Source organism: Pipistrellus kuhlii, unplaced genomic scaffold (genome assembly GCF_014108245.1).
Source record: "Pipistrellus kuhlii isolate mPipKuh1 unplaced genomic scaffold, mPipKuh1.p scaffold_m20_p_44, whole genome shotgun sequence".
Lineage (NCBI taxonomy): Eukaryota > Metazoa > Chordata > Mammalia > Chiroptera > Vespertilionidae > Pipistrellus > Pipistrellus kuhlii.
In genome coordinates, this window is record NW_023425545.1 from 3,228,626 (window position 1) to 3,254,198 (window position 25,573).

General features: G+C 51.5%; 1 protein-coding gene across 4 annotated transcripts; it reads left to right on the forward strand.

Moving 5' to 3' along the window:
* Positions 1-25,402, forward strand: FOXK2 (forkhead box K2). Of its 4 annotated transcripts, none has more exons than XM_036412236.2 (9): positions 1-938; positions 11,682-11,876; positions 13,034-13,181; positions 13,597-13,743; positions 18,757-18,950; positions 19,730-19,905; positions 20,770-21,066; positions 21,209-21,418; positions 23,589-25,402. In XM_036412236.2, the coding sequence occupies exons 1-9, from the start codon at positions 16-18 to the stop codon at positions 23,783-23,785; spliced, it is 2,487 nt and encodes an 828-aa protein (XP_036268129.2). In that variant the 5' UTR covers positions 1-15; the 3' UTR covers positions 23,786-25,402. The 4 variants fall into 4 exon arrangements, with proteins under 4 accessions (XP_036268129.2, XP_036268130.2, XP_045428209.1 ...); XM_036412237.2 differs by having other exon boundaries at positions 23,592-25,402; XM_045572253.1 differs by having other exon boundaries at positions 21,209-21,328.
* Positions 25,403-25,573: the final 171 nt, after the last annotated feature.

Here is a 25,573-nt window from a genome sequence, read left to right on the forward strand (position 1 = left end):
AAGCCGTCAGTGCGGATGGTCTCAGACGGTAGCCGCTGGTTCGCAGGGGGCAGTGCCCGCCGCTGGAGGCTCTGCAGTGACAGCAGAGACCGCGGGCGCTGCAGCCCATGGGCGGGCGCGTCCGACCCGACCGAGCCGCTGCCCCGGAGCAGGTGCCCCAGCCCAGCCGCCCGCACGACCTTGACCCGGCCCTCGCCCCCGCCCCGCCGGCCCCGCGCCGCTCCCCGCTCCCCGCTCCCGGGCCACTCCACTCCGCCCCAGGTTTTCCGGGCCGCCCAGCCGCCTGCGTCGGGCGTCGCGGCGGGACGTGCGGCGCCGGGCGACGTGCCTCGCCATTGGCTGCCGCCGGTAGCCCCACTGCCGTGCGTCGCCCCCATAGGCGGGCGCGCCCGTCCGTCAGCGGCCCGGCGCCGCACGAGCGCGCCGCGCGTGTCCCGCCCCTCGCCGCCGCTCGTCGCTCGCCGGCCGGCGGCCTCGCTGGGCCTCAGCTCCGTGGCGGCGGCGGCGGAAGGCGCCGGCCCGCGCAGGCCCATGGCGGCGGCCGCGGCGCTCCCGGGCGCGGGCGGGCCTCCCGCGGGCGGCGGGGCCGGCGGCGGCGGCGCGGGCGGCGGGTCCCCGCCGGGCGGCTGGGCCGTGGCGCGCCTCGAGGGCCGCGAGTTCGAGTACCTGATGAAGAAGCGCTCGGTGACCATCGGCCGCAACTCGTCGCAGGGCTCGGTGGACGTGAGCATGGGCCACTCGAGCTTCATCTCCCGGCGCCACCTGGAGATCTTCACGCCCCCGGGCGGCGGCCATGGCGGGGCGGCCCCCGACTCCTCCACGCAGCCCGGGCCCGACGCCGGCGGCGACTTCTACCTGCGCTGCCTCGGCAAGAACGGCGTGTTCGTGGACGGCGTGTTCCAGAGGCGCGGGGCGCCGCCGCTGCAGCTGCCGCGCGTGTGAGTGGGGGCCGGGCCCGAGGCGCGCCCCCCGGGAGGACCCGACCCCGACCCCGACCCGCCCATCCTGCCCGCGGCCCGCGCCCGGCCGCCCTCCTCTCACCCACGGCCGACCCCCACCCGTCACCGGCTGGACCCCAACCCCGGCTTCGTGCACCCGGCTCACCAGGGCGCTGAGTGCAGCCGCAGCCGGCGACCCCGTCCGCCCCCAGAAGCTCAGGCTTCAGGCTTAGGCACCTGTGCACGTGGGTCCGGGGTGTTGGTTATTATTATTATTGTTGTTGTTGCTCCTCTGCGTGTGGTGGGAGTCTGCATGTATTTTTCACAGCCAGCGCGTAGGCAGAACGTTAAGCTAGTCGGTGGAACTGCCAGGACGAAAACTGCATTTTCTTTCCTGCCCGGGGCCGGGGTCCTGTCACTCCTTCCCGTTCCGCAGGCTCTGGCAGTGAGTCACTCCGAGAGCGTGATCTGCGAGCTGCGGGTCCCCCTTTCCCCAGGCCCGCCCGCGTCCCGCAGCCTGGAGATGGTGCGTTTTTAGGTCTTCCGCCGGCACCTTGGAATTTCGGGGAAAGGGGACACTTTTGACACGACTTCCTAAAAGTCAGGTGCTTTGCGTTCGTCCAGGGAGCTGGGAGCTGCCGGGAAGGTCGTCCTGCCTCGCCGTTCGCCCCCCTCGGGCCTGTGGTTCCACGGAGTCACCTGCCTGGAAGCCCCTTGCTCTTGGGGGGCGCCGTCACTCCTCAGGGGTCCGGGCTGACGGTGGCGAGGGGAGCCCCTGTCCGCAGGCGGGATGTCACTGCTTTTAGCCGCTCTTGGCTTCCGTGGCGTGTGCTGTGCGATGCCGGGCAGCCTGGGACGCGGCCCGTGCCTTCCCGGCCCGATGGGAGCTGTTCCGCCCACAGCGCTGCCCGGCACCGAGGTGTGGGGTGTGCTGTTCGCAAGGACCATGTCACAACAGTCAGGATGTTGTGTCTTCACTCTGAGGAGGTTGAAGTTTTTTTTAAAAGAGAATTCTTGTTACCTCTCTGCCCAGAACATTCGTGTCGACATGCTCAACATGGAAGTAGTTTGGCCTTTTGGTGAGAGAGCGGAATTCATACTTTCTGAGAGGCAGGTGAGCCTTGCAGAGAGAGGACTCAGAAAGCGGTGGGTGGGGTGGAGTGGGGTGGGCAGACCTGGGCCCAGGCCCCTCTGCCCACCCAGGGGGTGCTCCTTTTCCAGAGAAGAGAGTTTTGCATTTGCAACACGAATAAGTGGGTGACTGTAAGACTTGACAGCAGCTCCCTTTTTGCAAGGCATCATTTTTAGGGTTTTTATTGTAGGGAGGTAACAGTACAGGTTGATGGAATTAATTGGGTAAAGACTGTTGGCACTAGCTAAATGTAGACAAACTTTTAAAAATTCTTGAAATTAAACTCATTTTTATGCTACAAGTTCTTTGAAGTTAAAACATCAAATTGTGTAAGTTTGAAAGCACAGGTAATGTGGAGCAGTTCTGCAGAGGTTGGATATCCTATTGTTTCAAATTCGCCTACTGAATTGACAGTCACTGTGGAGTTAAAAAGTAGGACACCCCATGGTTGGTCTGTTACTTTAATGACAAGGATTTTATTCTAATTCCAACATTAAGATGAATGTACATTTTGTAGTTAGTATTAAACATTTACATACAGAGTAGAGTATATGAGTAGTTTAGGCTTAAATTGTGCTTCATTTTTTTTTAATGTATCTTGTTTTAATATATTTTATTGATTTTTTTACAGAGAGGAAGAGAGAGGGATAGAGAGTTAGAAACATCGATGAGAGAGAATCATCGATCAGCTGCCTCTGGCACACCCACCACTGGGGATGTGCCCACAACCAAGGTACATGCCCTTGACTGGAATCGAACCCGGCCGATGCTCTATCCACTGTGCCAAACCGTTTTCGGCTGTGCTTCATCATTTTATTAAAATACCAAATGTAGCCGAAACCGGTTTGGCTCAGTGGATAGAGCGTCGGTCTGCAGACTCAAGGGTCCCAGGTTCCATTCCGGTCAAGGGCATGTACATTGGTTGCTGGCGGTGGGGGGTGTGCAGGAGGCGGCTGGTCGATGTGTCTCTCTCATCGATGTTTCTGTCTATCCCTCTCCCTTCCTCTCTGAAAAATCAATAAAATATATTAAAAAAAAAAAGAATTATTAAAATACCAAATGTACTAATTTGGGGGGAATAAAGATGAGGATGTGATGAGTATTCTTAATGGTTTGAGTAAGATGTGAATAGGAGCACCTCTTCCGCAGTGGTTGGTGAGCCCTGTGCCAGCATGGAGCAGTGCACGTGTGTGTGTGTGTGTGTGTGTGTGTGTGTGTGTGTGTGTACACGCACGTGTGTGGAGAGAGGGCGGGATGGCAGAGATGAGAGTTATGTACAAGAATGCCAGGGCCTGTGGTTTTCCAGAAAACAAGTGATTTCCACAACGTATGCAGGGCTAAGATAAAAAGAAAAGCATCGTTTTATCCCCAAGAGTGTCTGACTTGGCTGGAGGTGCAGGAGTTACTGGTGTGAGCACGGTGGGGAGCCCTGGGTGACCCGGGCATGGGCAGGTTGAGGTGGCCTTGTGGGCGTGGGGGGGCTGGAGGCAGCTGGAGAAGGTGAATTCTGGCTGGAGGAGCCTGGGGCGAGCTGTGGAGCCCGAGGGTTGCCGGGGCTGGTGGGGGATCGGCTTTCAGAGCGGCAGAGACAGAATGAAGACTGTCCTCTTGAGGACAGGCTCCACCTTTGTCTGTGGACCTGGTCTGGGGCTGAGTGAGCAGTGAAGTGTTGTAGCTAGATTGGTTGGACAGGAATGTCTGAGTGTGTTGTTACTCTTGTTGCCATGGTAGCAAGCAAAGTATAATTTATAAGTAATAAGCAATTCTTTAACAATTGTTCATACTTTGAGATGTCGACTGAATTTGACGTTTTTTATCAATAAGATCCTACAGTATCTAGTAGCCAACCTAAACAGAAGAAGTTGGATTTATTATTGTTCCAGACTATTTAACATGCAGAAGTGCCACTGTTTATTTTGAAGGGTGGCCGTGTTCCTAGGCTAAACGAGCTGTCAGTGATCCAGCAGCCCCGCCTTTTCGATGTGGCGAGTTTTAGCTTGCAGGTCATGCTCGGTGATGTCACACGTGCAGACTTTCTCACTAAGTTAGAGGTGGTGTCCTGTGAGGTGGGACTGGAAAGAGGCCACGGACAGTGGCTTCCGGAGCTTTCCGGGGGAGCTCCAGGAACTCACAAGCTGGGTCTTGCTCAGAAACAGGGATGGGGCAGAACTGAGGTTCCCAGAGAACAGCAGACCACAAAGAGGGCAGTGATGGGGGGCCTGCGGAGAGGAGCGGTCTCAGGAAAGGACAGCGCCCTGCAGCACAGCGGTCTGGACGTTTACGACGAGGAAGGAGGCTGCCTGTGAGGTGGGGATGGAGGAGGCAGTGGGTTAAGAAGGGTCTGTGGGGTGGGTGTGGCATCGTAAGGAAAGCGGAGAGGTTGGGTAGGAGGCGTGGAGACCCTGTGGATGGCCAGTGTGCAGAGGCGAGGGAACCACTGAGAGATGAAGCAGAGGCCCAGATGGCAAGGGAGCGGACACAGACGAGGTGTGAAGGAGGCAGAGTTCCCAGGAGAGGAAGATTAAATGGGGTGTCTTGTTTGAAGACCCGACAGAGCCAGAGCCACTAGGGGGCCTTTTCCTTTGTTCATTCACTTAAGTGTTTTTTTACGTCTCTCCCCCGGCCCCCCTGCTTTTGGCAGCCGTCAGCTTGTTCTCTGCATCAGTGGTGCCCTTGGGTTGTAGGGTTGGCTGAACCCCTTTACTTTATGACCTGAGACTCTGACTAGCTTGTTGGCAGAGCTGAGAATGGGTTTCAGGAGGCAGACGCTGGGACTCACAAGTGGAGGCAGGTGCACACAGCAGAGGGGCCGAGGAGCTTTGCACTGTGAAGTCTCAGGGTACAAATTAACTACAATATTTTAGTGACCACTATGCATTTTTCTTTAAAAGCTGCAGCATGCTTTCCTTTGACAAACGGATATAATTTTTATCACTGGTTTGTAGAGATCGGGGGACACCGCGCAGCTATTTTAGCACAATTGTTACTTGACTAAGTTAGAAACAACCACCACCAGCTTACTTCTTCACTGAGTGTTTAGTAGTTCTTCCGGGGGTAAAACTGTTCATTTTAATGTTCACTTAATGAGTAGTTTAAGACGGTTGAGGTTTAAATCATTTGAATTCCTAACACGTTTTGAGGAACAAGCCTGCGTGGTGGGACTTGTGTGCCCACTCACTGTATCCGGACGCGGTGAGGATGGCTCTGGAGCTGGACTGCCTGCGTTCTAGTTCCCTCGCCGGTGACATGGGATCATAACTGCCTGTCATCATGGGACACAATTAGCACCGTGCCTGTGCCCCTGCTCGACATGGGTTTGTCCATCACCGTGTCCTGGGGTGGAGGGCCGTGGGGACCCAGGGTGACAGGCATGTGATGTGGTCGGCGTCAGCTGGCAGCCAGGCCTGGAGAGGTCCATCGCGGTGGGTGTGTGTGTGTGCGCGCGCGCGCCCACCCACCCTCACCAAGGCTCCTTCCAACCTGTCAGCTCATCACAAACATTCCTGTTTCTGGGGAAGAGGAAGGGCGCTCTGCCTGGGCTCCGTCAGGAAACTGAGGGGAGGGACAGTGTTCATCGCAGTGGTCCATCGTAGAGCTTTGCCCTTTACAGTGCACTGTTTTCTTAAACGGCCTTTTTGATGTGTGAGAACCACATACGCTTTTGGAAGCTGGGCCAAGGTTTCTTTCTGGGGCTCCCCTGCAGGGCTAGAGGCAGGGGAGTTGCTGGGGGGTGCCTAGGAGTGATGGGTCCGGGAGCCCCTTTCGCTGCGAGGCTCTCTGCTCACTCAGCTCTTTCCCCTGCTGCTCCTCCCAGGGGGGACCAGGTCCTAGACGTGGCTCAGAGCCAAAACCTGTGCCCACTGACTGCTGATTAGGACATGACTGTTCTGGGAGCATCCTCTCATGCCGGTCACCGAGAGACCGGCTTCCAGTCAGACACGGCGCCTGTTCCCCTTCTCTCCTTCCCCTGCTGACCCGCAGGGACCACCTGGAGCCGCAGGTGCAGAAGCTCAGCAGAGCCTCATGGATAGCTGGTGGTCATCTTCCAGAAGGTGAGGCTCTTAAAGCAACAGCAGAGTTTTCTGTTGTAAAAGGCTCTGCTGAGGAGAAAGGTTTTTGTGGAAAATGAAGAATAGTTCTGGCACTTCGGTCCCAGTTTTTATGAGGATTTTTGAATTTGCTCATGAACCTTTATACACCAGGGTGTGTGTAAGGCACTCATTCCTATGGTTTGAAACAGTTACTCTACAGGAGACAGGAAACCCTATACGAGTAAATTGGAGGCTTACTTCCAACTTAGTTTTGGGCTTTTGTGTTTTTGTTTTGTTTGTTTGGTGTTTTCAGAATATAATAGCATTTTGAGTGCAAAGGTGATGTTTTAAAAATGCTATTGATAGTTTTTCCATTTCTAAACAATGGAGGATGTTAGGATGGTGCCCATCAGTTTTTGCAGCTGTTGGAGTTACAAGGGAGAAGATGTAGTTTAAATCGCCCATCCTGATTCCTCCTGAGTCTTCTGTTCCCACTTTGCCTGGTCTCCTAGATGTAACGCTCGGTTGATAGGTTTTTTCTTTTTGTTCCTGATGAAAAAATCCATCTGTTAACCTTATTGGGAGAGTCCTTATAGATGAGAAGTTAACTTCTCTCTTGCTGTTTTCAAAATTCTCTCTTTGTCTTTTGATGGTTTAATCATAATGTCTCAATAGGAGGGTGTTGTGTTTATTCAACTTGGGGTTTCTTGAGCTTCTTGGATGTGTAGGTTCTTGTCTTTCATTTGGAAAGTTTTCAGCTGTTATTTTCTCGAATATCCTTTCTGCCCCTTTCTCTCTACACCTTGTGATTCTCTAGACTAGGGGTGTCGAACTCAATCAGAGAAGGGGCCAAAATCTAAAATCCAGCCTAAATCACGGGCCGAATGGTTTACTGAACAGTCATAAACTGTCATTGTGATGGAAACGCAGCGGAGTGCAGTGATGACAGCGCGGTGCGGGCCACATTGCAAGGCCTGGCGGGACGGATTTGGCCCGCGGGCCTTGTGTTTGACACATGTGCTCTAGACTCTAGAGCAGTGTTTCCAAACTTCTCTCATGATGAGAATCACCTGGTGGAGTTGTTAAACACAGATTCCCGGATCCCAACTAAGAAGTGCTAAACTAGAATTTTTGGGAACATATAGGTAAAATTGTATACTTAACTAGTCAGAGCACTAAGTTAGGTATGCAATTTTACCTATATGTTCTCAAAAATTCTAGTTTAGCACTTCTTAGTTGGGATTCAGGAATCTGTGTTTTAACAACTCCACCAGGTGATTCTCATCATGAGAGAAGGTTGGGAAACACTGCTCTAGTGTATGTTGTTGGTCTGCCTGCTAATGTCCCATGAATCCTTTGGCTCTGTTCACTCTTCTTTTCACTCAGATTTGATAACTTTAAGTTTGTGGTTTTTATTTCTGCTTGTTCACATATGCTATTAGATCCCTATGCTGAATTTTTCATTTTAATTACTCTACTTTCTGTTTCATTCCTTCTTTTAATTTCTCCTTATATTCCTGTCTTGTTCGTATATCATTTTCCTGTTTTCTTTAGTTCTTTGTGATTTAAAAAAATATATATTTTATTGATTTTTGTACAGAGAGGAAGGGAGAGAGATAGAGAGTTAGAAACATCAATGAGAGAGAGTCATTGATCAGCTGCCTCTTGCACACCCCCTACTGGGGATATGCCCGCAACCAAGGTACATGTCCTTGACCAGAATCGAACCTGGGGCCCTTCAGTCCCCAAGCCGACGCTCTATCCATTGAGCCAAACCGGTCCCGGCTCTTTGTGATTTTTTTGAGCTGTTTGAACGTATTTAACACAGTTGTTTTAAAATCTTTGACTAGCAAGTCCTATGTTTCACCTTCTTCAGATTTCTGTTAAATTGCTTTGTTCCTTTGACTGAGCCATACTTTCCTGCTTATGTTTTGTGATTTCCTTGTTGGAAACTGGATATTTGACTTTTATGATGGAATAGCTCTGGAAATCAGATTGTCCTTCCTAGGGTTTGCTGTTTGTTGTTGGTTGAAGGCCATAGGAGTCCTTTGTATCTAGTGACTTTCCCAGACTTATTGCAAAGACTGTCCTCGACAGTGTGATCCCTGAAGTCCTGTTTCATAGCTTATTTCAGCCAGTGTTTTGACAGGTTTCCTCGAATACAGGAGCTCTTCCATCTGAGTCTTTGCAAATTGGGTCTGTGCTCTGCGTCAGGCTGGCACTGCCTAGGGGTCAGCCCAGGGTGTCTGGTGAGGTATCTGTTCAGGTTTTTTACTCCTTTTTTCTTTTTCTTTTTAAAAATACATTTTTACTGATTTCAGAAAGGGAGAGAGAGAAACATCAATGATGAGAAAGAATCACTAATTGGCTGCCTCCTGCACAGCCCACACTGGGGATTAAGCCCGTAACTTGGGCCTGTGCCCTGACCAGCCATGACCTTCTGGTTGATTGGTTGTCGCTCAGCCACTGTCTTTTGCTCATTTTAAAATTGGGTTGTTTTCCTCTTGACTTGTAAGAGTTCTCTTCATATTTTAGGTAACAGACCTTGATCCGGATATCTTTCGCAAATATTTTCTCCCAGGCTGGCTTGTCTTCTCATTCCCTTGATGAATGTCTTTAACAAAAAAAGAGAAAGAAACAATAGCTAAGATTTAAGAGTGCTTACCTATGTTCCAGACACACTTGTAAGTGCTCTTTAAAAGTGTTGTCTTATTGTGGTAAAATACACAACATGGTATTTGCCATATTGACGTGCACAGCTCAGTGGAGCCTTCCATCACCGCCATCTCCAGTGCCCGTCTTATAAAACTGAAACTGTCCTCATGAAACCCTAGCTCCTCACCCCCACCTTCAGCCCCAGCACCCACCACTGTGCTCCCTGCTGCCACCTGTCAGGCTACTCTAGGGACCTCATGTGGAATCGTGCGTGTCTGCCCTTTTGTGTCTGGCTTGCTTTACTCAGCATGGTGCTCTCCAGATCCAGCCATTTGTTGCAGGTGTCAGGATTCCTGGTGAAATGTTATTTAAAAACAAGACACATTGCAGTTTGGTCATTTATGGAGTGGGGTTAAATTTTTGAAGATAAGACGTGACGGAAAGTGGGGTTCTAGTTACCAAGAAGGCAGTAGGTGAAAAGAGCGTTTTTGTGTATAAATGGGACATTTTTCCTTGGAGATTTTGTGAGGGCCTCCGTGGGTGTGCCAGTTGGGAGGCGGGGCTGGGAAAACGGCAGGTGCTGCTTGTCTGCTGGATCCCAGGGCCTGCCTCTCAAGGCAGCTTCTCTCGCTGGCTTAGTGTCTGTGTGAATGGTTCTGGGTCCACTCTGAGCTGCTGTTAGAGCCGGGAGTCTTGGGAAGGCTGTGGGCAGGAGGAGTCTGATGGCTTTAAATTTTTATGTGCACTTACTGCCCATTGATGACAACAACAAACGTACAAATCGAGATTCTACTCTGGACAGTGGCTCAGTGGATTAATCATTTTTTAAGTAAGCCATCTGATTTCCTCTTGTACAAGTCAGAATATTTCTGGAGAAATTCTGAAGGAAAGGCACCAGCAGGCAGTGCATAGACAGGACCCGTCTGAAGCCCGGCAGCCGTGGAGTCTCAGGTTTTGAAAGTAGCACAGTGCGTGTGCGCCCAGCACCCTGTCATCCAGTGTGGCACAACACATGCATATTCTAAGTGGGATAATTAAAGGCTATAATTAGCTCCTCGGTTCAGGTCAGAATTGGCTGTCATCTGATTTCAGGTCAAGCTTTTTTGGAGCTGTTATGCTTTTTGGAAAATGTGAACAAGGGACTGTGGACCTGTTTAGGCACAGAGGCTACCTGAAGGCAAGGCCTTAGGATGGGGATGTGGAGTCAGGTGCTGACAGGCGGCTGGCCCCGGAGCTTGAAGCCTCCTGCATTCCACCCCCGCCCCCCTGCCCCCAGCTGCCGTCCTGTGTCATGTCCACATCAGTGTTCCTTTCTGTGGGAGCTGCTGCTCCTCCTCCAGGACCTCGGACTCGCCCTCTCCTCATTCATCCTTGTCCACGCTGCTTCTCTGAATACTGTTACTGATCTGAATTGGTTCTGTTCTGTCCACTGAGGCTGTGGTGGAGGACTGGCCTCTAAGGGAAGCCAGGGGCAGGGCCTGATGGCAGGGAGGCCCCAACTTTGCTGAGAGAGGTCTCCTGCCCCAACTAAGAGTTGGGCAGTATCACCTGACGATGTCGCCGGGAGTACAGGGGACCATGTGCTGGATCCTTCCTTGGCGAGCATCCAAGTGGGACAGGGTGGTGGGCAGAGCAGCTGAACACCATCACTGGTCTTTGGTTGTTTAAAAATATAACCTGAATCAGGTGCTTGTAACTGGGTGTGAAATGCAGGCTCTGAGACCATGAATCTGTGGAGCTATTTTTAACTTTTATTCTTTGAAGGCATTTGGCTTGCTTTTTTTTTTTTTTTTTTTTTTTTTTTTTTTTTAATATACTTGAGTCATGGCAAAGAAGCTATATTGAAGGTAAACAAGAGTGTTGAATTATAAACCTTTTCTCCCCAAATTTAATGTCTGGCTTTTGCTTGCTCAGTGAAAAAGCTGATAGTTTTTTAAGTAAAAGGAGTGATTTTTCTTAAATAAGAAAGTCACAAAATTGTCTGTGCTTAGTGACCCAATTATTCTTGTATGTTTATCTTGAAAGGAATAATGGATAGTAAGGATACTAAAGTCTGCTTTAAATCTTCTGACCTAAAATGGATTTATGCATTTATTTTTTACTTATTTTTTAAAATATATTTTATTTTTTACAGAGAGGAAGAGAGAGGGATAGAGAGTTAGAAATATTGATGAGAGACAATCATCGATCAGCTGCCTCTTGCACACCCCCCAATGGGGATGTGCCCGCAACCAAGGTACATGCCCTTGACCGGAATCGAACCTGGGACCTTTCAGTCCGCAGGCCAACACTATCCACTGAGCCAGACCAGTTTCGGCTATTTTTTATTTATTTATTTTTAGATATTTTTATTTTATTGATTTCAGAGAGGAAGGAAGAAAGAGAGAGAAACATCAATGATGAGAATCATTGATCTGCTGCCTCTTGCATGTCCCACACTGGGGATCAAGCCCACAACCCAGGCATGTGTCCTGACCGGGAATCAAACTGTGACTTCCTGGTTCATAGGTTCATGCTCAACAACTGAACAATTTTGTGCATTTATTTTAAAAGGAGTAATGCCTAGGTTTTGGGTTTGATCCCAGGTCAGGGTGTAATGTTTCTCTCTAAAATGAATAAACATTTGTTCGGATGAGGATTTAAAAAAAAATGCAGATTGAGTGGTATTTGAGTCTTTTTTGAGTCTCCTTTCTTTCCTATTTGGCTGGTCTGAAGTTTTTGTTTGTACTGGTGTTTTAAAGTCATAAATGCTTGGTTTGTGGTTTCGTTCATTCAGCTGCTCATAACGTGAGGTGGGCTTCTCAGGGGCTCCTCCCCAGCAGACAGGTCTCGTGAGCATTTGGGGCAGGTGGGCTCTGTGTCCTGCTAGGTTGGGCACTCCATCCTCTAGTCCAGCCACAGGCCCTGACGCTGGCTCTTTTTCAGGTGCACGTTCAGGTTCCCGAGCACAAACATCAAGATCACGTTCACTGCGCTGTCCAGCGAGAAGAGGGAGAAGCAGGAGGCACCCGAGTCTCCTGTGAAGCCCGTGCAGGCCCACATCTCGCCCCTGACCATCAACATTCCAGACTCCATGGCCCACCTCATCAGCCCCCTGCCCTCCCCTACGGGAACCATCAGGTACGCAGGCCTGCTCGGGGATGGCCATGTACGGTCCGTGTCCGCATCTCTGTCCTCTCCTCCAGTCTTTTTTTTTTATTTTAAATATATTTTATTGATTTTAAAGAGGAAGGAAGAGGGAGAGAAGGATAGAAACATCAATGATGAGAGAGAATCATTGATTGGCCGCCTACTGGGGAATCAAGCCCACAACCCAGGCATGTGCCCTTGGCCGGAATCAAATCTGGGCCCTTTCAGTTTGCAGACTGACGCTCTATCTATTGAGCCAAACCAGCGAGGGCTCTCCTCCAGTCTTGGTCCTTTCCAGGCCACGGTGAGTCACGGTGAGCAGGAGCACACAAGGACCCTCTCAGCTCCCGATGTTATAAAACACGCTTCCCAGATGGTCCTAGTTTTTGCTTACGGTTCTTTTACTTGTCACGTTGGTCTAAAGTCTGAGATTTTCATTTGGAGTTTGAGGCTTTTCAGTCTGCTACAATTTTATGTAAATTCTGATGACTTGTACTTTGGATTGATGAGTTGGATCCCAGTGAAGTGACAAACTGTGTTCGTCATGATTTCCCAAGAGAGACTGGGCTCCTCGTGCAGCGGAGGAGGGTGCCTTTGGGGTACACTGTCCCCAGTGGAACCTGAAGCCCAGTACACTGTGTTCAGGTTGTGCCTTGCTCATAGAAGACAGTAGCTGAGCGCCAGGTCAAAAACAGCCATGGGACCCTGCAGGTCGCTGCCCTCCCCTTCTCGACTCGCCCTAACCATCTTGGGTGGCTACAGGCACGTCCTTCCCGCCTGTCCTCAGCTCCCTGGTGGGAGGGAGAGCTTGTGCTATGTCCCTCCCCCAGGCTGGAGCTGGAGCCATACATAATGTGTGGCCTGTCTTTGGTCAGTTCCAGGACCAACCTGAGCTGCTCTTCCTCGCTGGTGAAGGGGGCCAGCCCTCCTGTGAGGGTTTGCTTTGTGATCATGTGATTTGACACATGTGGAATAAATCCCGTTTGTTGGGATGATCTTCAGTTTCCCAGAGAATGAGTGTTATTTTCCATGGGAAATGCTGACATTGTCTTACTTTCACAGATGTTTTCCCTGAAATCAGAACCAGGTATGAAGCACGGTGTGAGGGTCACTCTGATAGGCTGACGCGGCGTCTTTCTCGTCCACAGTGCTGCCAACTCCTGCCCGTCCAGCCCCCGGGGAGCAGGGTCCTCAGGGTACAAAATGGGCCGCGTGATCCCTTCTGACCTCCATCTGATGGCTGACAGCTCACAGCCAGAAAACGAAAAGGAAGCTTCGGGTGGAGACAGCCCAAAGGTAAATGTTTCCTAGTCTTGAAATGGAACCCGGGGACATCGTGTAGACGGCGCCCTTGCTGTGTGGCCTGCGTGTCTAGTAGCCTCCTGACCAGGCCTTGGGGAAGCACGTGGTCTGTCAGTGACGTGCACGTCGGCGTGGACGTGGCTGGCTCTGGGCTCACTGGTCACTGCTCAGCCTGCTCGCGGGAGTGGGTCTGCTGAGAGCTGAGCACATGGGGGTACAGGAGAACCCTTCATCCTTATGGGGTGACGTCCATTGTGTCCCAGAGCTGAAGGTGGCGTGTGTGCACACATGTATGCACACAAACCACACATACTAAAACCACCAAGAATCCTAAATTTTAGTACATTTAGTAAAAAGTTTTGATAACTTCATTACTGTGTGTGTGTGTTTTTTCCCCACTTGAATACAGGATGATTCAAAGCCACCTTATTCCTATGCACAATTAATTGTACAAGCAATTACAATGGCTCCTGATAAACAGCTCACCCTCAATGGAATTTACACCCACATCACTAAAAACTACCCATACTACCGGACTGCGGACAAGGGCTGGCAGGTAAATCCATTCCAGTTTGTTACGAAGTGTTTCACCCAGTGCTTTCTTGGGGCTATTCACAGCTGAGATGGGAGCTCAGCCATGGTGGTGTGACTGGGCCAGGGGAGAAGGTGCTGAGTGAGGGGGTGGCGTTCCCTCTCGGAGAATGCCACGCCTTTTCTGACCCTTGGTGCCGAGTGGAAGGAATGGTTTCTCTGAAGCCCCTCAGCCTGCCCTTTGCACTGTCACGATCCCCACCGGGCGGAGAGGCGGGGAGGCGGGCCTGTTGCTGGTTCTCTTTGATTAGGGCCGTCACGTCCTGTCTGAAATGGAGGAGTGAATCCGGCATTGTTGTCTCCCTTATGCATTCTGTCTGCTGAGTACCCCACTTTTAGAAGTTTGCCTAGAGACAGTTTTCAAACTATTTTACTGAGGAACCCTTCTTCAAAGATATCTTCCCGGTTGGCCAGGACATAAAACATGGATGCCCCCTATCGCCTGCTAAAGTGGGGAGCCCACCTGCCTGTCCGCCTGCACTTCAACCCATTTCTGAGGTGTCTGGAACCAGTGTCCTCAGAGGACACTTGGAAATCAGTGCATAATATTTGCATGGTTTAGCTTTTTAATTTAGTTTCATTTTTAAACCTTTACCTTGTGGGGTGTTTTTTTCTGTGTGTCTGTTGTGTATTTACTGGGTATGTAATATACAGTAGGATCTCTATAATTCAGACAGTATAGAAAAGGGTAAATTTGAAGTCTAGAATGTTAAAGCATAATGAGAGAGAGAAAAAATGCACATTTATAATTTTTAAATTCATGAAGTAACCAGGAATGGCTAGAGTTCTTTGAGGCTTAATGAGTAAATGATCTTGTGACAAATGTGTCTGTTGAACCATAACCAAATGATGTAGGCAAGGGTGGGGTCGGGGGGCATTTTCTGTTTAACAGAAGGTAAAAACTGATTTCTTCCGCCTGCAGAGGGACATGTGAGTAAAGCAGGCTTCAGGGCAAGCCAAGTGCTTCCGGCTAAGGGTCCTAGCCAGGCAGGGTCTTTAATGGTGGGACCCAGCCTCCCTCCTGGCCAAGGTGCTCACACGGGCGGCCTTCCTGGTGGCAGTGAGAGGATGACAGGGGAGGCTCCCTATCAGCCACCTGGCAGGTCTCTTCGCAGTTGCCTGATGAAACCTTGCAGAACTTATCGGATTGTAGCTGGGTGGCGAGGCTGGGCTTTGGAGGGAGCGGGGCTGACAGAAGCAGGATCACGTCTGGCTGCTGTGGAGCTCAGCTTCCTGTGTGCGGGATTCTGATGCTGTGAAAAGCCAGTCAGCTGGGCTTAATGGGAGTGAGAGTTTCTGGCCAGAATTAAGGACCATTTCCCTTACGGTCGTATTTCCCTGTGTTTCCAAACATCCATTTGAATGAGAGCTGCTTCTGAGCATCAAAAGGTTTTCTGGCTAAAGAGCGCCCAGGGACCAGGGCCATGGTCGTGGCGACGGGAGTGGATGCCCTGTTGCCCGGTTGCTGCTGTCTCGGGAGTGAGTTGTCAGACCCCCCTCTGTTGAACTCTGTCATTAATGCTTGTTTTTATCGAAACGTCTTTTCCGCACAGGTGAAGGTCCAAAGGTGACTGTGTCTCTTGCCTGTGTAAGGCGCTCCGGGACATTTCACATCTCCTCCGGCTGCTTTAGCGGGAAGGGGTTCGGGCTGCAGCCCTGCCTTTGCCTTAGGACACACCCTCTCCGTACTCTTCCCACAGGCCATGGTCCTAGCTGTGCCCTGGCTGCGTGTGCCCTTCTCTGTCAGGAGAGTCTCTGAGTGCTCTTCCCATCGTCTGCCCGTGTGAGAACTCTCCCCCAGGTCGTTCCTCCTCCTCAACCAAAGTCCTTTCCATTTTGCAACCTGTTTTAGAAAAGAATGGGATCCTTCTTCTTTTTAAAATGTGGGTGTCCAGGTGGCGTCCTGGCCCGGGGCTGTGTGGGGAGGGGGAGTGCGGTGTGTGTCTGGCTGGGCATCGGTTCCTGAGGTGTTGACACTGCCCACCCCCCTTTCACACTGCCTTTCACACTGACTTGATTTCTGGCTTTGTGCATCCATGGCAGGACTTCTTCATCAATCCAGAGGAAATTCTAGGGCAGAACAAGATGAGCTAGGAACCTGTCTGGAGAGATGGCATGCTTCTTCTTGTGTACTTGTGCCAAAATGTTTTCTTTCTTTTTCTTTTTCTTTTTTAAAATATATATATGTTTTATTGATTTTTCACAGAGAGGAAGGGAGAAGGATAAAAAGTTAGAAACATCAATGAGAGAGAAACATCAACCACAACCAATGAACATGCCCTTGACCAGAATCGAACCTGGGACCTTTCAGTCCGCAGACCGATGCTCTATCCACCGAGCCAAACCGGTTTCGGCCCAAAATGTTTGTTATGATTTATAACTTCCCAGCCCAAAGTTGAGGTGTTTGTTGTGACCACGAAGAGTCTGAGAATTCTGGGGCCCTCAGCTTCTGAAAGGACCAGAGCTGGTTTCTTCCTGTCGAGGGCGTGCTCTGTGCTCGCGCCCCCCCCACCCCCACCCCTGGGCACGTGGCCCTTCCTCTGCAGGTGCTGGGTGTGTTTACTGTTCCTAAGTCGCTTTACAGGCACTTTCTGTGCAAAGCGCACACTGGAGTGCTCAGTGCTGAGTGTTGGTCACTGGACAAACGACCCTTGAGGAACAGAGTCTGCGTGGGAAGAACCTCAGAGGACAGTGCAGAGCGAGTCTGAGTGGCCATGTGCCTCTCCTCCTGGTCAGCTGAGGGCAGGTGGTTCCGGGTTCCCTGCAGCAGCCACAGTTGGGGTTTGGAGAGAGCATGCTCATTGTTAGACCTTTTTCCTCAGTTCAGTTTTAAAGTCAGTAACTGCGTTTTCTGTGACCACTGTATCAACTTCTGTATCACTGGAGTCTGACCCAGTGTGATAGCTTGGTTTGATCAAATTACAAAGACTTTGCCCTGGCCGGGGAGCTCAGGTGGTTAGAGTGCTGTCCCACTTCGCCAAGGTTGTGGGTGTGATCTCTACGGGGCACGGGCACGAGTCAGCCCGTGTCAGGGCAGAGGTGCCACCTCTCCGGGCCCATAAATCGATGTTTCTCTCTCCCTCCCTCCCTCCCTTCTCTTAAAAAAATCACAAAAGCCTTATTAAATTAGTTTAGAAACATAGTTAATTCATCCTGTTGTGTCTACATTAAACGCTCCTGTCACTTTGTCACATTTTCTAAAGTGTTATTGGCTGGAAAATGAGATGTTGTCAGGGTGGAGAGCGGTTTAGACCCCACTCTGGTGCAGACTGGGCCCTCGTACATTTCAGGACAGAACACAGCCACTCCCCGGCCTAGGAGCCTGCTTGGCAGGTGCTTCGCCGGGAGGGGTTGAAGCCGCAGCGTGGTCTATCCTCTGTGGGTCTCCAGGGTCTCCCTGTGCTCGTGTCCCTCCCCTCCCAGCAGCTGCACCTGGCCACCCCACCTCGGTCCATGCAGTGACGGGCAGGCATGGTCCTGCCCTGGGACTTGGCGGCCGGTTTCCAGAACCACTGAGGAGCTCATCCCCAGGCAGCAGCTGCCAGGTTGCCTTGCTCAGTTGTGCGGAGTGTCCCCGTGGGCTGTGCTTTCTCAGCCGCAGCTCGGCGTGTGCCTCTCTTCTAGACTGAAAGGCCTGCGGACGGCTGGAGGACTGTCTTGTCTTTGAGGGGGCAGGTTTGGTTTTCTGCAGGCTCATTCTGGAGGATAGATCCTGCTTCCGAAAGCAAATTAGTAGAGCAGGCTTTTAGGAAAAGATGGCCTAGGGGCGTGCCTTGCTTTAGAACCTCTGGGACCGCTCTCGTCTTGGTAAGATTGAAAGGTTTTGGCTGGTTATCAGCTAAAGCTTATGGTAAAACAGTTTAGCAAGTATCTACGGTTATTAAAATATAAATATTATATACATTTGTTTATAGGAATTTCATAACTCACATCACCCAGCTGGCTCCTTCACGTTGCCTGTGTAGTAACTGATGCCGTGGCCTTCAGTCTCTACCACGGCTTGTGGCTGGTACCCTTCAACGGGCACTTGGATTGTGTGCCGAAGTATTTGCCATGTCTTGATTACTGATCCCTCTCTGGCGATTCAGAAGTTGAGGCCATGGCTGCATTTCTAGCAGAAGGTTAATTGGGGAATTCAGAAGTGACGTTTGTATAGCCCAAACTTTTACTTTATTACCATTTAGGAACTTGGGTAGTGTGTTCATTATACATGTCAGCATTGATGTGCATGCATGAAACGAGCTGAGTGCAGGGCTCTCGGCCAGCTCAGGGCCAGGTGTTCCTCAGGGTGCAGTGGAGTTTGCCCACAGCCGTCAATCTCAACCAGGGGGCATCAATCTCAACCAGGGGGCGTGCTCCTTGATGCGGGAATGGGCGGAGAGGAGGGCCGCGCTCCCTGCAGGCCTCATGCAGTCACTGAGGCTCAGGGAGACGCAGGAAGACAGTTCTGCAGATACTCTGCTCCCGGGGACAGTGTCACTGACACTTCTCAGCCTTGGGCTCGTTTTTCTCCTGTGCTGCTTGGCTCAATATTTGGTACTGGATTAACTCACTGTAAATGGCTATGACAGCTTCTGAAAGTGACTTCTGTGCTTAAAAAAATGTATTAAAGGATTGGCTTACTTGGGCTCAGTTGTCACTAAGTAGGTGAGGGTGGCAGGAAAGGTCAAACGGCCATAGTGATATCCTTGGTTTCCTACCTGGAAAAAAAGGTGGAAACTGACATTTTCCCTTTGGATTTAACTCTTTCCTTTCCTTGTGGAATAGCTCCCTGCCCTCCTGCTGAGGGCCCCTCAGCCTCCCCTGTCTGCTCTCTCGGGAGGGACCGTGCCCCAGCACAAGCTGCTTTCAGACTTCCCTGCCCTCTGCAGGAGCCTGGCACCAAGGGTTCTGCTGTGCAGGGCACTGAAATGAAGCACATTTTTATTTCTCAGCAAAGAAATATATGAATTCTATGTATTTTTTTTATGTTTCATAGAATTCAATTCGCCACAATCTCTCTCTGAATCGTTATTTCATCAAAGTACCACGTTCCCAGGAAGAACCAGGCAAAGGCTCATTCTGGAGGATAGATCCTGCTTCTGAAAGCAAATTAATAGAGCAGGCTTTTAGGAAAAGACGGCCTAGGGGCGTGCCTTGCTTTAGAACCCCTCTGGGACCGCTCTCGTCTCGGTAAGGATAAAAGACAAACTAAAGACCTCACTCAATGGTCAGTAATTTACCTTCGATGTGTTGGTAAACTTCCTTTGGAAAATGAAAGAAGTACCAAATGCATTATGATTAAATGTTGGGATGGGGATTTGGAAAAACAAAGTGTTGGACGCTGTTTTTGTTTCCAGTGGTTGGAAGCAATTCAGATTATTTGTAAAGTTTTATTTAAACTCGTTTCCAGGTAGCAGTTGCTGCTTCATTGAACTCATTGAGTATTGTAATATGATGAGGCACAATGTATCATTTCAGATTGACCAATCCTGTGTTTTCCTTTCCTTTGGACTGTGGAAGCTCTTTAAAGCTACCTTGTAGCTGCTTAAACTGGATGAAATTATACGATATTAATTGCCTGAGTTTAAAATGACACGTTTTTAACTTCATTAATGGATACTGTTTTTAAACAAAAAAGAAATGACAACATGAGTCTGAAGCTCCCCAGTTTGTACACTGCCTGCTGCCTGGCCAGTGGGCACTGCTTACACAGCGTGGCAGTCCACCTCTGTGGCTGTGTGGCCTGCGCTGGGCGTGGGCAGCAGCGCCCAGTACACAGTGACCCTGGCACAGACAAGCGAGTCTTCGCTGAGTGTCCGTCTCAGGCACAGCGCTCACAGAGAAAGTAAGATTATGGGGATAATTGGCAGCAGACCAGTGACACCTCTTTTTTGCAAAATACACTGTTCAGAAACAAGACATCGCGGGCATGCTTGACCTTTACGAACCGTCTTCTCTTTGGCATACAGAAGTGCCCCCGCCTCTCCTAATCACGCCGGAGTGCTGTCTGCTCACTCCAGCGGCGCCCAGACCCCCGAGAGCCTGTCGAGGGAAGGTTCGCCGGCCCCCCCGGAGCCCGAGCCTGGCGCCTCACAGCCCAAGCTGGCTGCCATCCAGGAGGCACGGTTTGCCCAGAGTGCACCAGGTGAGGCGTGCAGAGGGCAGGCGGGGGGGGGGGGGGGGGCGGGGGCGGCGGGCAGCGGCTCGTTGAGAAGTGGAAGAGGTTCCCTGGTACCTGACACTGCACAGCCCCTGAGAGTTCGTCTTACAGGCTCTGAGCATTCCTGCAGGTGACCCTGTGTAGATGTCTGAAGGAATTTTGAATTAAGCTGTTTCTTAGTTGCTTTATCATTTAAAAATTTATGAAAAAGAAATACCCCCCCCCCCCCAAAAAAAATTACACATTAGACATTGGTTGATAAGCAGCAAAAAAGAGTCCATTTGATGATTGGTGAGCATTTTGCAGTTTACTTATAAAGTCACAGTGCGGAATAAAAATATGTGCCATGGGGATTAAAAAACAAACACGGAAGTGTGTCCAAATTACTAATTTTCTGGTCCCTGGTTGGTTGGTGAGTGTGCGCTTTGCTGTATTGGAGTTCCTGGCCCCCAACCAGCCTGGTCCTGTCATCTGTGTCTGCCTTGATTCAGCCTAAAGCAGAGAGAGCAGAGGCTGGCGGCAGGCTCACTGCGGCTTTGGGTCCGACCACTCGTTCCCTGGCTCGGTTGTGAGAGGAAGGCTGAGCCTGGGGAGCATGGCCCTCAGTCGGCCCTCCGCAGGCAGCCTCCTCCCGTATCCTGTGTCCAAACTGTTTTGTGAGAAAAGAACTATAGGAAGAGCTGTTGTGAGGAAGGTGGAGAGAGCAGAGGTTTATGACCGGGAGTGATGTGGCTGTTGCAGGTGGACAGGGCCTGCCCTGTTCTGTCCGGAAGCCGTGTGTGGTCAGGTTTGGGGAACGGGCGGGAGGGACACAGGACACCAGCCTCAATCCTGCTCCTCCCCCCGCAGGCTCCCCGCTGTCTGGTCAGCCCGTGTTAATCGCTGTGCAGCGGCAGCTGCCCCCGGCCATCAAGCCCGTCACCTACACTGTCGCTGCCCCTGTGACCACCTCGACCTCCCAGCATCCCGTGGTGCAGACGGTTCACGTTGTCCACCAGATCCCAACCGTGTCCGTCACCAGCGTGGCCGGACTGGCCCCAGCGAACACGTACACTGTTGCCGGGCAGGCTGTGGTGGCCCAGACGGCCGTGCTGGCCCCTCCTAAAGTGGAGCCACAGGAGAACGGAGACCACCGGGAAGTGAAAGGTGAGCCTCGAGGCCATCGCGGAGGCAGCTGTCCCCGCCCAGAAGCCAGCAGGCCTGGTAGCCACCGGGCTTTCCTGTTAGCTGGTGAGGGTCTCAGCGCCCCGCAGTTCAGTCGGTGCCATTTCTGCTCTTTTTATTTCAGTGAAAGTGGAACCTATTCCTGCGCTGAGCCAGGCCACCCTGGGCACTGCCAGTCGGGTCATCCAGACGGCACAGACCACCCCTGTCCAGACAGTCACCATCGTGCCGCAGCCACCTCTAGGTCAGCACCAGCTTCCGATAAAAACTGTAACGCAAAACGGGACTCACGTGGTGCCGATCCCCGCAGCCGTGCACGGCCAGGTGAACAACGGTAAGCAGCAGGAACCCTCCCCTCCTTTCTGAAGGGCACGGTCCGAGTGTCCGTCCCGTCTGTCAGTCAGTGTGACTGGTGGAGCCCCAACCCCGCAGACACCGGAGTGCTCGTGGGAGTGGCTCTCAGGATCCCCTGCAGGGACTGGGGGGGAGCGTCTGGAGTAGCCTAGAGGAAGCACTCCCCCTTTTGCGTGCGGACTTGGCTGTGGCCTAGAAGCAGCCTGAGGCTTGGATGGTGGAACCTCTCTTGGGAGGTGTCCCCTGGGGTGTCCTCGCTGAAGCCTGCGTGTCCCTGTCCACCGTTCCTGATCGGGTGCACGGAGCAGACAGACAGGGAGCTTGGCTCTGAGCTAAGAGACAGAGGTGTCTTGGTATTTTCGTCAGGGGAATTGTTTTTTTTGTTTCCTTTTTAAATTGTTTGTTGCTGCTGTATAGAAATACAGTGGGTTTGTTTTGATCTTATCCCATAAGCTGCTGCGTTTGTTTTCTCGTTTGTATTGGTTGGATTTTCTGTGTAAAACATGTCTCTGTCCATGGAGACAGCCTCACTTCCTCTTCCTGTGTCCTGGCCGCCCGGACCTACAGGGCGGGGAGCAGCGCAGAGGGCCCTCCTCATCGCAGGAGCATCAGCTTTCGCCCGCAGCCGATGCTGGCTGTAGGGCTGTCCTGTAGAGGCTTGAGTATGCTGAGAAATTTCCCGCCTGCTTCTGGCTTGCTGCGTAGTTTGTCATGACGGTGCTGCGTCCCGCCAGTGCTTTTCTGAACGAGGGGGATCCGTGGCTCTTCCCTTTGTTCCTGTGTTCCTCACGGCGAGGAGCCTTTGACGGGCGTCGACCTGGGTTTGCTGAAGCTCGGCGGAGGGTATTGGCATCCGTATTCGTCAGGGATGTTGGTTGGTAGTTTTCTCAGTGTTTCTGGCAGCTTGTGGGGCTGCTCGCCGTCCTCCCGCCGCTCTCCCCCTGGACGGGTTCTGGGCTGTCCGGGCAGAGGGTCACCTCTCCATGCCCCTGTGATGCTGGCCAGGCCCTCTGCTGCGGGGCCCCTCGCCCTCAGGCCTGAGGGTGGAAGGCCAAGGACCCCCAGTGGACGCGGCTGCCCGAGGTCATGTGTGCCAGGCGCTCTCGCTGCATCACTGGCTCTCAGCCAGCCCTCTCCCTTAGAGGCAGCGGTGCTTTCTCGGGGGAGCCACCCTTCTGTTCACCGCCTGGAGTTTGCCGATGGCACAGAGCCTGGGGAAGGAGACCCTCGTGCCCAGCAGGGACCCCCGTGTTGGCCTGCGAGGAGGAAGGGCGCCCTGGTTGAGGTGGGAGCCTGAGCCCCATGCCCTGCTCCCCCTCCGGTGTGAAGTTCTGAGCATTCGGCATGGAGGGGTCGGGCTCCTTGGCCACAACAGCAAAGCCGTCTACTGTTGGGCCACCTTTGCCTCACCCTGAGCCTCAGCCTCCTCCAGGTTCCGTCAGGAAGGCACACTTTCCGAAGTGACAAACACGATGCCCGCTGTTCCCAAACACACCCATAGTCAGCCCTGGCCCGTGCACGGGAAGGTTACCTGTTCAGTTCCCCAACAGGGCACACCCCCACGTGGTGGGTTCAATCCCTGGCTGGGTGTGTCAACATTGATCAAGGCAACAGACCATGTTCTCTCCCTCTCCCTTCCTCTCTCACTAAAAAGTCAATTTAAAAAAAAAATGTGTGTGTGTGTGTGTGTATGTATATATACATATATATGTATGTATGTGTGTGTGTATATATATATATTTTTTAAAGTATCTTAAGAGGCTAGCTGGTGTGGCTTGGTGGTTGAGTGTCAACCCAGGAGCCAGGAGGTCACTGTTCATTTCCTGGTCAGGGCACATGCCTGGGTTGTGGGATCCCCAGTGTGGGACATGGAGGAGGCAGCCAATCCATGATTCTCTCTCATCAATGTTTCTCTTTCTGAAATCAATAAATAAAATATTTTTTAAAAAATGTATCTTAAGAAAAGTAACCAACACTCATACAGTTTATTTGCCCAGGCTCCTTTCCCCCGGGCCATCCAGGGCTGTGCAGGTCACTCATACAGTTTATTTGCCCAGGCTCCTTTCCCCCGGGCCATCCAGGGCTGTGCAGGTCACAGGGAGAAGCTGACATAGGCAGAGCCTGGGGTCTGACTCACTGTCTCTCTGCAGCAGCAGCGAGTCCTCTGCACATGCTGGCGACACACGCCTCAGCATCGGCCTCCCTGCCGACCAAGCGCCAGAACGGAGACCAATCAGAGCAGCCGGAGCTGAAGCGGGTCAAGACTGAAGACGGCGAGAGCATCGTCATCGCCCTGAGTGTGGACACGCCGCCAGCGGCCACGAGGGAGAAGGGCATCCAGAACTAGCGGCCGGAGAGCTTTTCTAACTTTACTGTCAACTCTGGTGCCAAAAGGAGACACTGCCCATCCCGACGCTCGGAGCGCCTCCTCTCAGTGGGCAGAGGGCCTGCGGTTGGACTTCATGTCAGCACTGAACACACAGACCCGGGTGGCCTTACAACTCCTTCAGGACAGAAGTCACACCTGAACTTTGAAACCACACACGGAAGCCTGGTGCCAGCAATGTCTCCGCCCAGCGCTCATCTTTTAACCGCAAGCAGACTCGGTCCTTCCGAGTGAGGATGAGGATGAGGCCCGATGCCAGCCCATCGGCCAGACAGGCCTGCCTCTGGAGGCCAGCGCAGGAGCCCCCACCTGCTCAGAGGACGCGGGGCTGGCAGGGGAAGACAGTATTTTGTTCACACGTGGAACTAGAATATTCGGGGTGTACTTTCTTTCTTTACAAAAGAATGGGTCTTTGGCATTTCACATCACTCCATTCTACTTGGAAACTTTGGAATCACAGGACCTTTAGTGTGGGTTTCATTTGGAGAAAAAACAACAATGTGGTTCTGTTTGTTTTCGTTGTTTGCTGTCCGCCTGTGGGAGGACTGACTTTGTCCGTTAAAGATCAGGAGGAGCTACGAGATGACAACTGCCCGTTTTCCATCAGAGCAGCTGCGGATGCGTTTACTCCTCCAGTTCAGGGTGAGGGACGGACAGGACGCGGCCGGCTGCATGGATGAACTGCTGGACTGCGGGCTGCACTTAACTGTTTCTCTTTCTTGCTACTTTTTGTTGTTTCTTTGTGTTGACTTGGTCCCTGGCATAATTTTCCACTCTAAGTAAAACAAGTCTCCTAAGTATTGTGTGTTTAAAACAACAGAACTATTCCTACTTATTGGGGGGAGGAGGGGTAATTCAGTCCTTTGTCACACGCCCTCTCAATGTCACCGCTCTCTTGATGGCTTGTCCACTATTTTAGGTGCCGTCACCGGGTCAGCACCGTCTGACCAGCTGTCCCCAGCTCTGCCCTATGCACCCAGAGCAGCTGCTGGGCTGAGCAGAAATTCCGTGTTAATATAAGGGCCTGAGAAGCAAGCACCCTGCGGTGAAGCATGGGAAACATCTAGGTCGTTTTCTAATTTGTGATAGGAAATTCCATCTCCCTTCGAAACGGAATCCACCAAGGCTGACTTCTCTCCTACAGAAACTAGAAGCAAGAGGACAGAGGCACAGGTGAGAGAATGGAAAGTAGGAGGCACCCAGGCCTTGGCTCAGGCTCCTCCGGAAGGAAACCACTCGCCTTTCCAGAGTGTTCTCGGGGTCAGGGCTGAGCAGCTGGGCAACTAGAAAGAGGGCTTTGGCCTTATTGTGAATTTTTAAATGTCATCATCATAACGTTATTTATTTAAATGTAGTTATTTTGGTATTTAATTTTTTTTTTAAGAGAGGAAAAAAAACCCTGTATTTTCCTGATGGAATGAAATGGCTCAGAATGGTATATTTAGGCAATTTTAAAACATTTATTATTTACCTAAAGACCAAATATGATAAATCTGTTCTAAGTATTGTGTGTCAATCCAAAGTATGGAGCTGTCACAATGTTACTGCAGATCATGCATATTAAAAATTATGAAATTATTGCAAATAGCTTGATTTATAACTCAGCCATTTAAACAATAAAACGGAACCGTCCAGCGAGTGAGACCACGTGTGTGACAGTGGTAGAACCTCACTCACAGAGTGAGGTTCTCCAGGCACGTTACCAACCCGGGAATGTGTATGTCTACTTGCCTGTTGTTCAGGAGGTTG